General features: G+C 36.9%; 3 protein-coding genes across 3 annotated transcripts; 2 read left to right on the top strand and 1 right to left on the bottom strand.

The window, feature by feature from the left end:
* LOC107646175 (mitochondrial import inner membrane translocase subunit TIM44-2) lies at window positions 373-6,290 on the top strand. The gene is made up of 14 exons (XM_016350375.2): window positions 373-664; window positions 819-925; window positions 1,405-1,488; window positions 1,628-1,703; window positions 2,053-2,097; window positions 2,179-2,580; window positions 2,673-2,741; window positions 2,906-2,970; window positions 3,113-3,181; window positions 3,279-3,351; window positions 4,142-4,246; window positions 5,042-5,113; window positions 5,230-5,292; window positions 5,971-6,290. Exons 1-14 carry the CDS (start codon window positions 590-592, stop codon window positions 6,100-6,102), a joined length of 1,437 nt encoding a protein of 478 aa, XP_016205861.1. The 5' UTR covers window positions 373-589; the 3' UTR covers window positions 6,103-6,290.
* LOC107646173 (pentatricopeptide repeat-containing protein At4g01570) lies at window positions 7,603-11,051 on the top strand. Its single transcript, XM_021104257.1, has one exon. The coding sequence runs from the start codon at window positions 7,611-7,613 to the stop codon at window positions 9,996-9,998; it is 2,388 nt and encodes a 795-aa protein (XP_020959916.1). The 5' UTR covers window positions 7,603-7,610; the 3' UTR covers window positions 9,999-11,051.
* Window positions 10,691-14,053, bottom strand: LOC107646663 (pre-mRNA-splicing factor SLU7). Its single transcript, XM_016350832.2, has 10 exons — window positions 14,038-14,053; window positions 13,808-13,905; window positions 13,576-13,688; window positions 12,973-13,383; window positions 12,728-12,863; window positions 12,331-12,630; window positions 11,927-12,143; window positions 11,666-11,769; window positions 11,312-11,380; window positions 10,691-11,217 (listed from the first exon to the last, which is right to left on the bottom strand). The coding sequence occupies exons 1-10, from the start codon at window positions 14,051-14,053 to the stop codon at window positions 11,140-11,142; spliced, it is 1,542 nt and encodes a 513-aa protein (XP_016206318.1). The 3' UTR covers window positions 10,691-11,139.

Below are 14,632 nucleotides of genomic sequence, written 5' to 3'. Positions count from 1 at the left end.
AAGAAGATAAAGAAATGAATTATTCTTCACATACAAATTATTTACACATACAAGTTTATACAAGTCATTTATATTATATTGTTTAAAAATTTTTGGTGTATGTGTATTGATAAGTTTTGTATAATTCAAAATTCTTCTTCTTCTTTCTTGCATTATAAAAGTGAATTTTATTAAGTTAGGGTTAACTTGTATAAACTTATATGCCAAAAAGACTGTAACAAGTCACTAAAGAAATATGTACCATCCCATTCCAACTGAACATTTTACAATCTCCATGGGCATAATTCATGGTCTAATTCATTAATAATTAGGACAAGATAAACTTGTTTTTGGTATACTAAGGACAAAGATATTTTTAAAACAGGGTTGAGGGTTGGGCCTCTCCAAATTGGGATGAAATTAAACGCAGTAACCCTAAGCCCATAACAAGAACAGAGAGAATCTTACGTGTTTCTTTCGCCTCCAATCTCCCCCATTTTCTTTTCTTTTTCCCCAAGAACTTCATTCCTTCGTTCATTCTACAATACGCAACTGCAGCTCCGAACAACACTCCAAACAACCAGAAAACTAAATAAAATTACCAAGTCCAATGGCAAGCAGAAAGCTGCTACGTGATTTGTTACTCTCCAAGCGATCACTTTTTCTTCCATTCACACCAAACCAGGTTCTTTATTACCTTTCATTCTTCTTTTTCCTTTTTTTTAATCCAAAATTCGTTTCTTTTATTCTTTTTTTGTTACTGAGGTTTTAGCTGTAATTTGTTTATTTTTATTTATTTGTGTATTTATTTATTTATTTATTTTTTGGGGGCACGACAGGGTTCGAGTGCGAGGTTGCGTCTGCTTTTGGCAGAGAGGGGTGAGAATGTTCGTAGGTACAGTTTCTTCGATGGGTTATCTAAGAAAATTAAAGGTGAAGCTGAGAGGTATTGTTCTTTTCCCACCACACTTCATCTACTTGCTTTCTGCATTTTCCTCTTGTAATCAAATTGGAACCTTGGGAGATTGATTCTTGATAGTTCCCGAAATGAAAATCTATTCTAGGTTATCAATTCCTTGCGAGTTTAGGTTCTTAAAGCGAGTTTAACAAGTTGAGTTTATGATTAAGTTAACTCTTAAGTGTTATTACTTTTACTAGTTGCTGCTGCTGATATGCATATGGTGTGAATATGAAGACTACTAGACTAGGCATATAAATCATCTTCCTGAAACAAACGGAAAGAATAGCAAGATTGCTCATAGTTGGAGACAACATAGCTTGAGTTTGAAATGCCTGTTTCTGCATTTCATGGGCTCATTGCCGTGCTTGTATATCATGTTCTCTTGATTTTTCTGAGGTTGCCTTTCATTGCACTCATGAGTCTTACTACTTGCTGCATATGTTTTGTTTGTTTGACAATTCTAGAAACCCAGAATTCCAGCAGTCTGTTAAGGAGTTGAAGCAAAAAGCGGGCGAGCTGAAAGGGGTAAAAGAAGAGTTGAAAGAAAGGTAAGTTTAGCGTTGCGGTCGCCATAATGTAATAATAAGCTTCGAATTTAGTTATTAATAGGTTGAGACATACCCTTGTATGTCAAGGCTTGCTCGGAACTTCAATGGAGGGCCTGAGATGATGAAATGGTGAACGCAGAACAAAGCAGAAAACTGAGCAGCTGTACAAAAAGGTGGATGGAGTGTGGACTGAAGCTGAAGCTGCTGCAAAGAAGGTACAGTTTATGGCCGTCTTTCATTATTGGAAATATTGGAAAAACGCCAGGCTAACCCTACTATAGAACAAAAATGCACTGTAGCGTGTAATATAGAAAAGCTTTTAAATGACCCTACACTGATCTGGATGCAAATTGAAGTATTTAATGGTTCAAAATGGTGCTGTTATTGGGCATAGTACTGCTGTCGTTGCCCAAATTCTTTGCTGGTTATCTTGTGCAGCAAAAACTTTTGATGCTTCCAAATCAATTATTTTACACATCTGGTTGGGAACTGATGATCCCCTTGATCTGCTCTGAATAACCTGATATATTACCTGGAATTTGATTAATAATTATCCTTGTTCAGGTTTCTTCCAATGTAAAAGAGAAGATTTCAGTGGCAACTGAGGAGGTTTGTTTCATGATTTACAAATACACTCATAAATGTGATTTACGATTGAGGGATTATTGATCTTATTTATGTGTACATTAGGTGAAAGAGACTTTTGGGATTGGAAAGCAGGATTCTTCTGGATCAACTAGTTCTTCAGCGGAGCAAAATGATAATGCAAATCAAGGTTCAAAAGCCTCACCTAAGGAAGAGCAAAGCAAAACCTTTGGGTCAAGTAATTCTTCAGATTCTACATTTGGCAAATTTAAGTCAACCATCCCCCCAAATGTTTCTGCGGCTTTCCAAAAATTAAAGGAAGCAAAGCTCGTAGACATAGCCAAGAAAGGTTATGACGTTGTAAGAGAAGAGCTGAGTAGTAATTCAACCAAGAGAAGGCGTGTTCCTTTTGCATCGCCTGGGGAAAGAAGTGAAAGAACAGAACTTGTTGTTGTGCCTTCTAAGCAATCTTGGTGGAGTAAGAAGTTTGATGAGTTCAAGGACAAGGTAACTCAGTTAAAAATTCTTGTGATTTTGATATTTGGATAGTCTTCGAAGCTTCTCCATTATTAAGTTATTTTTTCTACATACTCCTTTAGGTTAAAGCCCATCCTGTATCCAAGCGATTCATTAAATATAGTGACCCAGTGAAGACAAAGGGCCAAGAGGTNAGGTTTCTTTATTCTACCAGTTAATTTTTTAACCTGTCACTTTGTTTTATAATGAGTTCTGCATTTGGCTATGATTGCACCCATAATTGCTGGTGTCCTGCAAAATTTTGACTTAAAACTCATCTTATATAGGGTTCATATTTCACATGTCTAATTGACAGATAGTAGAGGACCTGCGGGAACGATATGAAACCAGCGACAGCCGCATTATTCATAAAATACAGGAGTATATCTTAGTTTCTCTACATTTTCTTTTTATTACCAAGTGACATTTTTCTGTAAATAGTAATGCATAGTGCATTTGTCTGGTTATAGTAAGTCTATCTAGTTTTAGTATATTGCCATAATTTTCCATTCTCATTTTACAGTATCAATGATGGTTTGTTTCAAGAGTCAGATGTTGCGCTCTCAAACAAGGAAATACGTCAACGGGATCCGTAGGCCCTCATGCCATTTGTTTTTTTTCTCTTGGGCTTAAATTTGATTTTTATATACCTTGACATCTCTTTCTTTTATTTTGATTACCTGAGTTAGGTATTTTTCCTTACCCGAATTTATGGAGGAAGTGCAGGAGGCAATAAAACCGGTTCTCAATGCTTATATCAAGGTTAGTGCTAACTGCTAAGGTTGAGCCAGAATGTTGGAAATGTATTATATTTTATGTGTAATGCACGTCAATGGTTCCTTGTTTTGCACAAGATAAATCTATGTTTAAGATTCTATGCTTAAGACTTGGAATGGTGCTTTACCTATTTGCTATCACATTCTAATAAGCAACAGCTGTCACTTTTTCAGCTCATCACTTATCATGCAATTTTCTTTTAAAACCAATCTTCAGTATCCTCTTTGTAACTTAAATGAATATTCTTTGTTCCAAGCCATGTGCTCAATTGCTTCCTTGGCATCAATCGTAAGAAAGGGAATACAGGATGAAGATGAGAATTCATTGTATTGGACATGATGGTCAGAGAAACAATTCTGTGTTGGAGTTTGAGATTTGAGTCGTAGGTTATAGATAATTGGACAGTGTATAAATTTCTTACTTATTATTTGTGTTACCTTAGTAGTAATCTTCAACCATTCGTTACGAGCCCTCTCTATTAGTAATTTTCTGAAAAGAAAAATGTTTCCTGTGGTGTGACATGTGGTTTATTGATGGTCTTTTATGTAGTGGGTTTCAAGAACGTAAACCTTTGTTAAATCTTGATATGTTCGAAGAATATCTTGAAAAAGAAAAAACAATTGTTGTATCCAATTTGAGGATTTGAATCTCACTGATTTAGAAAGTAAAGTTCTAAGCAATTATTTATGCTGGAGAATTTGGCTAAAGAAGGGGAAGAAGGTGGAAGCATTAATGGTTTCCAAGTCAGATTTTAATTATATATGCTATGGTATAGGGAGATGTTGAAACCCTGAAGAAGTACTGTAGCCCTGAGCTGATTGAACGTTGCAAAGCAGAGCACACTGCCTACCAAAGCCATGGTATCTTCTTTGATAACAAGGTAAGTTTGCAGATTTCTTGAAAATTTCTTATTGCTTTCTTTTCAATTGCATTTCTTATTCAATATGAAATTGATTGTACCATGTTGGGGTTGCTAAAGTGTTTGTCTCTTTTTTCCTAATAAGAAAGGTCTTTGCCTTTCATTTTTTTTTCTTCAATGTTGTGTAAATTTGGTAGGGTTAAGTCTTACAAATTATTTTGTAAGGTTAAGTGAATAATAAAGTTCCTCTGTTGAAATTACTTTAAACACAATTTGCTTGAGCAAAGATTCTGATGAAGTAGGTAAATTACGTGTCTTTGACATAGGTTGCCTTGCTTCCTTCATATATAAGTAACTAATAGGTACAGCTGAATGTGTTGGGAGTAAAGTTTAAAGAAGCAGCACTTTCCTTAGATCTATGTAAAGTTGTGTCCGTCTTGTCTTATCGGACAGTTTCTATTTTTCCATCCCTTAATAAGTTCTTAGTTATTTCTATTTTATCACATCTTCACTTCAATCATAAAAATGAAATGTGATTACTGGGTTTTCTCTGGTCACATTATAGTATTACTCAAATGGTGCAATTCTGTGTTAAATATTTCTCATTGATTAGGTTGTCTAAATTAAGCATTTACAGCACTCTCCTGTTATCTCAAAATTTGCAAGCGACGGCATCTTCACAAATCACATTAAGATTATAGTTATGTATTTTATTTTGTGTGATCTTTTGATAGTTATTCCACAGCCTGGGCTTGTTTAAGGTGCTTGTCCCTATTAGGGTGTGGTATTTTATTTTAAATTTAACTCTCCCTGCAGATCCTGCATGTATCTGATGTAGAGTATAGAGAGACAAAGATGATGGGATCATCTCCAGTAATCATTGTAACGGTATGTAGCTGATCCTTTTCCGCATGTAATCATCATATCTTATAAATTTTTTTTGTCAATTTATTCTTATTCTGCAGAGATGATGTTATTCTGATTATTTGTTCAATGTTTTTCAGTTTCAAACACAGCAAATCTATTGTGTCCGAGACAGGAATGGAGCAATTACAGAGGGAGGCAAGGTAAATGTGTTTTTTTTTTCCTTTAATAAACAAAAATTAATTGTATTTCAGTAGCTACAATGTGGAGATGCTGCTGGTCTTCTTAAATATATCAACACTGATGATATCAAAATCAGTAAAAAGAAATAGGATAGTATACTTTTTGTCCCTAAGGTTTGTATTTTTTTTCAAAAATACCCCTAACGTTTAATTTTATTCAATTTTGTCCTTAACGTTTTCGATTTATTCAATTTTGTCATTAACGTTTTCGATTTGTTTAAAAAATATTCCTAAACATTTTCAATTTTATCCCCAACATTTCAAATGGAGCTAACATCCAAGGGTAATTTGGATACAAATCGAAAATGTTAGGGACAACATCGAATACAATTAAACTTCAAGGGTATTTTTGAAGAAAATCACAAACGTTAGGGACAAAAAAATATACTTTATCCAAAGAAATAAAATTATGTTACATTGCGGTTTGCCCGTGTTTGGCTTCTTTTCCCTTTTAATAATCATACAAATCTAGTTTACATGAATCTGTGTGGGGGCGTTGAGGGTCTTTTCTGTTGGTTTTCCTGATGAGGCTAACATTATGTGCGACATTTATGTATAACAGTTTTCCTCTTTTGCTAGTGAATGAAACATTGCTTGTCAGGTGGTTAACTATGTTTTACACTTCCGTCTGTTTAATAGGACACGATCCACACTGTAATAAATGCTTGGGCTTTGCAACAAATGGAGCAAGATGAAGGTGGAGAAGATGGTATCTACCTAATGTGGAGACTAAGAGAGATGCAACAGCAAGGCATGCAAACCCTCATTTAGTGGTAGCTGTAGCTTTTCACATTTTTGCTGCCTTTTAAAGTTTTTGTATGGTTGAGGCGTTGAGCCAACTTGCAGAGTACCCCATGTGCGCACGGGTTGTATCCGTTGAAATGTTACTATTGTTAACAAGTATTATATATTCTTTTCACAAAATAAGAAAAAAAAAGGTAAAGTCTATTTTTTGTCTTCATGCATTCTAAAAATCTAAAAAATAGTTTTGATGTTCAATTTGTTTCAATTTTTCTAATATATTTAATAAGTTTTTAAAATTTCTTATACACTCAATGTTTCAAAACTCTTAATTTCAGACTCAAATTTCCAATCTCAAAATCCAACCCCAGTGATTATCCTAACCCATCATCCCTATGCTACTTTATTCTCACCTCATGTCCCCGTCCGGCCGTGCCCCCCAACACCACATCTTTTGCCCCACTCCACTACCACCACTTGCCTTCACCAGCAAAGAACTTTTATAATTAATAAAAAGTCAACAAATCTCGAGATGGAGAGAAGGAAATGAGATGTGAGACATGGAGAGCCGATTGAAGAGCAGGGAGCAATAACAGATGTAGAGGTGTCGAGAGAGGAAGGCGAGGCAGAGGTGAAGGCAAGCACAAAAGAGGAAGACGAGATTGAGGTGGAGAGCAGATGGCGAGCCAAAGGCGAACAAAGAGGTGAGGGCGAGGCAAAGGTAGTGGTGATGGTGCAAGAGTTTGTGTGTTTAACTTGAGGGGATGGGGGATGATGGGTTAGCGTGGTTGGAATCGAAATAGGAGTTTTGGAGTTGCTAGGAATATAATTTTGGGACTAGAGATAATTAAAGTCCAAAATAAAAAATTAACTATTGATTATAAAAAATTAACATGAATTTTCTCTTAAATTTATGAAATATATTAGAGTCTAGTTAGGTTTATTAATTTTCCTTTTATCAATTTTACTTGTTCTAAGTTCTAACTGATGTTTTATAACCAATTTTTAGTCTAAATTGGACAAGTTAACCCAATTAAATTAATCAATTCAATTTTAATCATGATAATAATATTCTTTTATTGTATGTTATTCTCAAATTATTCCCATTAAAAAATTTAATTTTATCACCATGAAAAACAAAAAAAGAGAATGAAGATTTTTTTTTTTACAAGCACACAGATTTTTTTTTTACAAGCACACAAAAAAAGTCATCATATCAAATTTAAAAATAATAATAATATCACTTGTTATTCACTCCCTTTTATATAATATCAAATTTACACTCAAATTTTTCAAAAAATTCACCAAAAAAAAAAAAAATTTACACTCAAATGAAACGAGAATCTCTAGAGCATATATTTGCTCATCCTTCAACACTCCAAAGAGTGCTACAATTTCTATTAACTAATTTGTCGTAAGACATCTTAAGGAACAAAAATAATATGTGCAAATAAAATAAAACGACTTTAATCCTTTATTAGAGCAGAAATTAAAAAGTAGAAACAGTAGAGCTTCCCTTCCGTGGTGAGTAACCAACCATGGTGGATTGGTGGCAAAGAAACCGTGCATCAAAAAAACTGGGAGACATTCTCATTGTGGCCTCCATCACCAAAGCTCTCTCGGAATCAGGAGGAACACGCAACCTCCCTCCCTCTCTCAAACTCACTCATTCCATTGTCCTCAACGTCCTCTCCAATCCCTCCCTCCACCCTTCCAACAAGCTCCATTTCTTCCTCTGGTCTCGTTCCCATTCCTCCGCCCCTCCCCCTTCCGCCGCCGCCTACTCCTCCCTCTTCCGCACTCTCTCCCACCCCGCCCACCTCCACCATGTCCCCGCCCTCCTCCACTCCCTCAAACAAGACTCCCTCCTTCTCGATTCCCGCTCCTTCAAGCTTCTCCTCGACGCCTCCATCCTCTCCGCCAAATTCGATTTGGCTCTGCAACTCTTGGATTACTTGCAAGATCTTGGCGGCAACCTCCAGCCTCAAATCTACAACTCTGTTCTCGTTGCTCTCGTTAGGAAGAACCAAGTGCCGCTGGCTTTGTCCATCTTCTTCAAGCTTCTTGATTCCACTGATGATGGTTTTGATTCCAATACAGCCAATGAGTTGTTGGTTTCTCTTAGGAAAGCAGGCATGAAGGTGGAGTTCAAACAAGTTTTTGATAGGCTTAGAGAGAAGAAAGGTTTTGCTTTTGATACTTGGGGCTACAACATTTGCATCTATGCATTTGGCTGTTGGGGTGATCTTGGTGCTTCTTTGACCCTCTTCAAGGAGATGAAGTTGAAGGAGGAGGAGAAGGAGTCGTTGGATTATCGTTCCGGCGGCCATGCTTGTTCTTCTGTTGGACCTGATTTGTGCACGTATAACAGTCTCATCAGTGTGCTTTGTAAGGTTGGCAGAGTCAATGATGCACTTAAAGTGTTTCAAGAGCTCAAAGAAGGATCTGGCCATGAACCTGATGAGTTCACTTATAGGATCCTTGTTCAGGGTTGTTCCAAGACTTACAGAGTACATAATGCCACCCTGATTTTCAATGAGATGCAGTATAATGGATTTCGCCCCGATACGGTTGTTTATAATTCTATGCTTGATGGACTCTTCAAGGCCAGGAAGCTTACAGAAGCCTGCCAACTGTTCGAGAAAATGATCGAAGAAGGCGTGAAGGCATCTTGCTGGACATATAATATTCTGGTTGATGGCTTACTTAAAAATGGGAGACCTGAAGCCGCGTATACTCTCTTCTGCGACCTCAAGAAGAAAGGCCAGTTCGTTGATGGTGTTACTTACAGTATCATTGTGCTGCAATTTTGTCGAGAGGGTCAACTTGAGGAGGCACTACAATTGGTGGAAGAGATGGAAAGCAGAGGTTTTGTTGTTGATCTGGTTACGATAACATCGCTCTTGATTAGCATTCATAGACATGGTCGGTGGGACTGGACGGACAGGCTTATGAGGCATGTGAGGGAGAGTGATCTCGTGCTTAGTGTTCTCAAGTGGAAAGCTGGAATGGAGGCTTCTTTGAAGAACCCAAAGAGCAAGAGAGACGATTATTCGCCAATGTTCCCTTCCAAAGGAGACTTTAGTGACGTCATGAGCTTCATAACTAATGCTCAGGACGTCACCCTTGATTCACAGCACGGTTCGAATTTTCAAGACAAGGAGAGTTCCGTTAACAAAATTGATGAGTGGTCATCGTCTCCACACATGGATAAATTGGCCGAGTCCTCGCTCAGCACTTCCCAGTTGTTTACTCCTTCTCGTGCGCAAAGAGTTCAAGAAAAGGGGCCAGATTCTTTTGATATTGATATGGTGAATACTTTCTTGTCTATATTCCTGGCCAAGGGGAAGTTGAGCTTGGCTTGCAAGTTATTTGAAATTTTCACTGATGCAGGTGTGGATCCTGTGAGTTACACTTTTAATTCTATGATGAGCTCATTTGTCAAAAGAGGTTATTTCACTGAAGCTTGGGCTATCCTGAACCAAATGGGAGAAAATCTTTGCCCAACTGACATAGCAACATATAATATGATAATTCAAAGCTTAGGAAAGATGGGAAGAGCAGATCTGGCCAGTGCTGTTCTTGATAGGCTGCTGAAGCAAGGTGGCTATCTCGACGTTGTTATGTATAACACATTTATCAATGCTCTGGGAAAGGCAGGCCGGATTGATGAGGCGAACAAGTTCTTTGAGCAAATGAAGAGTAGTGGGATAAATCCCGATGTTGTCACATATAATACATTAATTGAAATTCACAGCAAGGCAGGACGGTTGAAGGATGCATATAAGTTCTTGAAAATGATGTTGGATGCTGGATGTCCTCCTAACCATGTTACGGACACGACATTGGATTATCTGGGAAGGGAAATCGATAAACTGAGATACCAAAGGGCATCAATTCTCAGTGAAAGAGATGATACTTCTTGAACGTAGTTCTAGTTTTTGGTGTTTTTCACCCGTTCTTGAATCACAGGCAGTGACTTTGTTGATGTGAAATCACAGCAATCATAATTGAAGCTCAAAAGACAAAAATTCAGGTCTCCGATCGACTCACAGATTCAACACAACTTTGAAAGGTGTAATTTTACCACCTGTTTCATTCAGTTCGAATATCACCAATAGTTCGCTTCACTTTCCAACTCTCGTTGTAAATAACTATTGCTCAGCACTGAAGTAACTCCGACCTTTTGTAACAGAGGAAGTTGGAACGCCCTCTCAAACCTTAGGAAATTAAATATAGTGTTCCAATTGAATTTTTCTTTATAAGAATCAACGGGGCAGCAGTGTTCAATCTTTCCACCATTTTACAAACTTTCATCATCATATTATTGGATAGTCATTTGATATATAGCGGAGTTTGTAAAGAAAAAAAATTCGGGTCCTGTCCACTTTCACAAAAATTGGTTATAACTTCTGTTCACGTTGTATCAATAAGAATCTGTTTGATCCTGGTAAACTGTAACCTATCTGCATTCTCTTCATTCTATATCAATTATTACTCAAGCAACTTCTTTTCTTTTGGGTCACTGAAAAATATAACAAAAGAACACGAGCATAGAAACTAACCTATACTCACTGGAAACATAAGGATATCAATTTCTATAATATCTGAGAATAAGTTTGGGAAATCTCTCTGAAACAAAACATTCAGGACAGTACAACTGTTTCCATCACTTTACAAAACCTTTGTCAAGTGGCCGGGGAACATATACAGTTTTGCAGCCTCTATCAAGGTACGAAGACGATGCTAACATATGAAGTCAGGGCGATCATAGCAAAATTGGTTGTCAAAGATGTCAAGTTCTGAACCAAATTTATTGATCTTGGGATTTGGAAAGCAACAAACATATACATTCAAGCATAATACAATATTACAGTCTAGTACCCAATTCAATATGCATGCCCAGAACCCCAATATCTTCTCTTGCCCCCTCTTTCCCATTAGCCAGTGATGGCGGAAAGATGTCTATAAAGCGTTTGATAATCCCATCTGCCAAATCCATGATGCAGTGAGGACCTGTGCAGACTTATCGCAAGGAGGCACAGATTTCTTTTTCCCTCTGCAAGTTCAGTGCAGGAAGTCTTTCATTGGATCATCATGGTGTACTCTCTTCATCCTGTATGCCTCCATATCCTCAGCCGTAACCTATATAACATTAAGAATATTTATATATATGCAAAAGGGGGCAATGTATTTTTATAAACACAATTTATCCAATGGAATCTTAAAATAATCATACCTCATCATTCCATCTGACATTATATTTACGCTTCCTCTCATCTTTCTCTTCTCTCTTCCTTTGATCCTCCTGTAAAACCAAACTTAACAAATCAGGCACCAAGATAAAACACTAATCTACATTTTTGAAAATTTTCACCTGGACAGACCCAAATCCCCAAATAGGGGAAAAATAAAAACGCCAAACAGATCCCCTTCTTTTATGCGAGAAAATTTGGAGTCTAAACTAGTGGGTGACTCCATTCATGGTTTAGGTCAATAACCTTATCAGGACAACACAAATAACTCATTCTACAGAAGGAAGAAAACATAAACATTGAATAATTAGAAATATGAATAAGAGACTCGCATTTACCTTTTTGAGGGCCTCAGCTAGCAACTTGTCATCCAGGACTAGATCATCAGGGACATCAGTTCCCCATGTAGCAAGCTTTTTCTCCTCTGTAGGTGTAGGATCCTCTGCACAGTTATACAAAAAAAGATCAAATTCAATTAAGAGAATGTCAAATATGAACAAACGCATCAAACAAAGACAAAAAGATAGCAATAGTAAAGGAAAAATGAGGAGGATAGATGCAAAATTAAATCTAGGTTTGGTGTATGTCAGTGTACAAACCTGCAGCAGCCTCCTTACGGGCAATATTAGCCTTCATAAGATCACTTGCAGCCTCAGCAGCCTCTATACCGGCAGCACCAGTGCAATAGCTATTACGTATGGTCTGCTTGCAGCACTTATAGCCCCATTGGTGATCCCTCCACCATGAGCCCCAAACAGTAGTGTGGTTGTTAATGTAAACATCCTCCTCATACTTGCTTCTAGGAAGTGCAGCCTCCTGTTGACAGCGTCAATTATAAAATAAATACATAATCAAAAGAGACATAACGTCACTAAACAAGAAGCGATATATACGTGAGAGTGTATTTTAAAACAATACAAAAGCAAGCATTATTTTTAAAGGTTTAGAAGTAGAATTTTAAAGTTCCGCAATAAAAATTTATGCTTTATAATGCAAAATTTACCTGTCCCTTGATAATTCTACCAGCTCGATCATACTCGACTTGCCTCTCACTTTGACCAAGGAGGAGTTCTCTTGGAAGTTTGTCCTCATCAGCTGCATTGCCATACTTCTCTACAATGGTGTCCTTTGTTTGAGATTTCAGTTTCTCCTTCATGACCTTAAAATTCTTATAGAGCAATTCAGCTTGGGATGGAGCTGCTTGCATGTGAACATCTTGCCCCTTGTCAAATGCTTCCCAAGCATGGATGTTTAATTCCTTAAATTCTAGAGCTTGACCACTATTTCTATATTGGTTATCACCCTACAGAAAAATAGTAGATTTAATCATATACAAGATTAGCATACATACAACATAAAAACAAGAGAGGTTTCTATAAATTCAGATTCTAGATTCTTACCCCATAAAACTTCTCATTTGGATCTGCATCCGGAAGAGGATCTTCACGCATAGACCTGGTCTTGGGATCGTAGTGTGCAGAATTGACTTCAAGATTGAGAAGGTATTTGGCAGTATCCTCTCGAATACGCAGGTTCCTAAAAAATATATTTCAGCCCCAATTCATCTAAGATAAACAATGAAAGTAATGCAGGACCAATTATTGTGGCCCTAGATTATCGAAAAGGATGGAACCCTAGAAATTACCTCACAGTTCCTGTACTTCCACCACCTGTTGTACGCACACGCTTCTCAACCTTTGCAAAGTCCATTTGTTTGCTTTCATCGACCTTTGCTTCATCTACCCTTAGGTCATCTTCCTCTTCATCCTCATCACTTGCAGCATCCTCCTCCCCATTTTGGTTGCTCTTCTCCAACTTCTTAAGCTGTTGTTCCTTTAAGTACTTCTTTCGAGCTTCATCTCTAGCTTCATACCTCTCAATGACTCGAGCATAAGTTGAAGCATCATACCCATTCCACCTGTCCCGTTTGCCATCATAGTCAAGCTCAAAAGTTTCTATCTTTTCATCAGGGGCTATGTGCTTGTTTGTCCATTTTGCTCCCACTCTCCTTGGTCTTTCCATGCATGACTTAGCATCATGTGTCATAGCTCCACAGCTAAACAAGAAAATCAATATAAAGCACTAAGTCAATCCACTATAAGAAAATGACCAGAAAAAGTAAATAAAAGAGCCAATGCTTATGCAAAGTGTACTAAAATTCATGATCCCACTGAGAAGATAGTCAATGAGAACATTTACATCAAGACACACAACAAAAACACACTAGAGTGATAGATAGTTTACTTACTTTTCACATGCACCTTTCCTGTACTTGTCAGCCTGGAAAATTTTAGCACCTCTATCATACCATGATTTGGTGTAATTGGGATCGGATTTCCACTTCCTTTGATGTTTTAAACTCTACAAAGGCAAAAAAGGTACAATTCAGAATAAAAAGTCCATTATACATGAATAATGTTTCAAATACCAAAATTTCCTGCAGATTTAAAATAAAATAAATAAATAAAAATAATACTTACAGGTCTCTCAGCATTAAGATACCAAGGTGCAGATGACATATACTGGGGAATGTGAGGGTTAATTTCTTTACCATAGGGCTGAAGATATTTTATTTTTTCTGAAACAATTAGCTACAGAAAAGTAAACAAATACTTCAAACGCTCAAACTATTAAGAGCCGATAGCATAAACCCTAGGGTACGAGAATTCATGAGAAAAGGGATCGAAATTGAATGAAAGGAAAAAGGTACCTGAAGCGGTGGCCATGTTGTGAACAACTGAAGAATCAGTCGGAAGAACGAGAGATAACCGAAACGAACAAAGAAGCAGAAGAGAGACGCTGATTGTGATTTGGTGTTGTGTGATTTACGTGTTCCAAGCTTTATCTCTCTGATTTATTATAATAATTGTGAAAACCTACCTGCAATTTTTTAGATAATGGCGGTGGTGCTCTGTTTGTTGCAAGGTTTTAAAAACCGAACCGGTCATCAAACTGCTCTAAGTACTAGTTTATTGGTTTATAGGTTCAACCGATCCGACCGTAATTAAACCGTAAAAACCGTTTTATAATAAAATAATAAATAAAATATAAATAAGCACATGAAAATATAATTATAGTCTAATCTAAACTTTAAAATATCATTCAAATTAAAAGTACTACATAAACCAAATATTATAATCTTATTCAAATACAAATTCAAAGTTCAAAAGTCAACAAACAAACAACCAAACATAACATAGCATCATCAAAACAAGATACCTAAATATTACCAGCAATCCAACCCAATAATCTAACTCTCAAGTTCCCAACAAATGAACAAACAACATCCAAATTCCAAAATCAGA

The sequence above is a fragment of the Arachis ipaensis genome, chromosome B06 (genome assembly GCF_000816755.2).
Source record: "Arachis ipaensis cultivar K30076 chromosome B06, Araip1.1, whole genome shotgun sequence".
Classification (NCBI taxonomy): domain Eukaryota; kingdom Viridiplantae; phylum Streptophyta; class Magnoliopsida; order Fabales; family Fabaceae; genus Arachis; species Arachis ipaensis.
This window is presented reverse-complemented; position numbering and strand designations above follow the sequence as displayed.

Bases quoted from the DNA above. Each gene is read 5' to 3' on its own strand.
- LOC107646175 (XM_016350375.2), top strand. From the start codon at position 590: ATGGCAAGCAGAAAGCTGCTACGTGATTTGTTACTCTCCAAGCGATCA. The intron at 926-1,404 runs GTATTGTTCTTT...TGACAATTCTAG, and splicing joins ATTAAAGGTGAAGCTGAGAG to AAACCCAGAATTCCAGCAGT. The intron at 5,293-5,970 runs GTAAATGTGTTT...TCTGTTTAATAG, and splicing joins CAATTACAGAGGGAGGCAAG to GACACGATCCACACTGTAAT.
- LOC107646173 (XM_021104257.1), top strand. From the start codon at position 7,611: ATGGTGGATTGGTGGCAAAGAAACCGTGCATCAAAAAAACTGGGAGAC.
- LOC107646663 (XM_016350832.2), bottom strand. The intron at 13,689-13,807 runs GTAAGTATTATT...TTGCCTTTGTAG, and splicing joins ATCTTAATGCTGAGAGACCT to AGTTTAAAACATCAAAGGAA. The intron at 11,381-11,665 runs GTAAATGCGAGT...TTGGTTTTACAG, and splicing joins TAGCTGAGGCCCTCAAAAAG to GAGGATCAAAGGAAGAGAGA.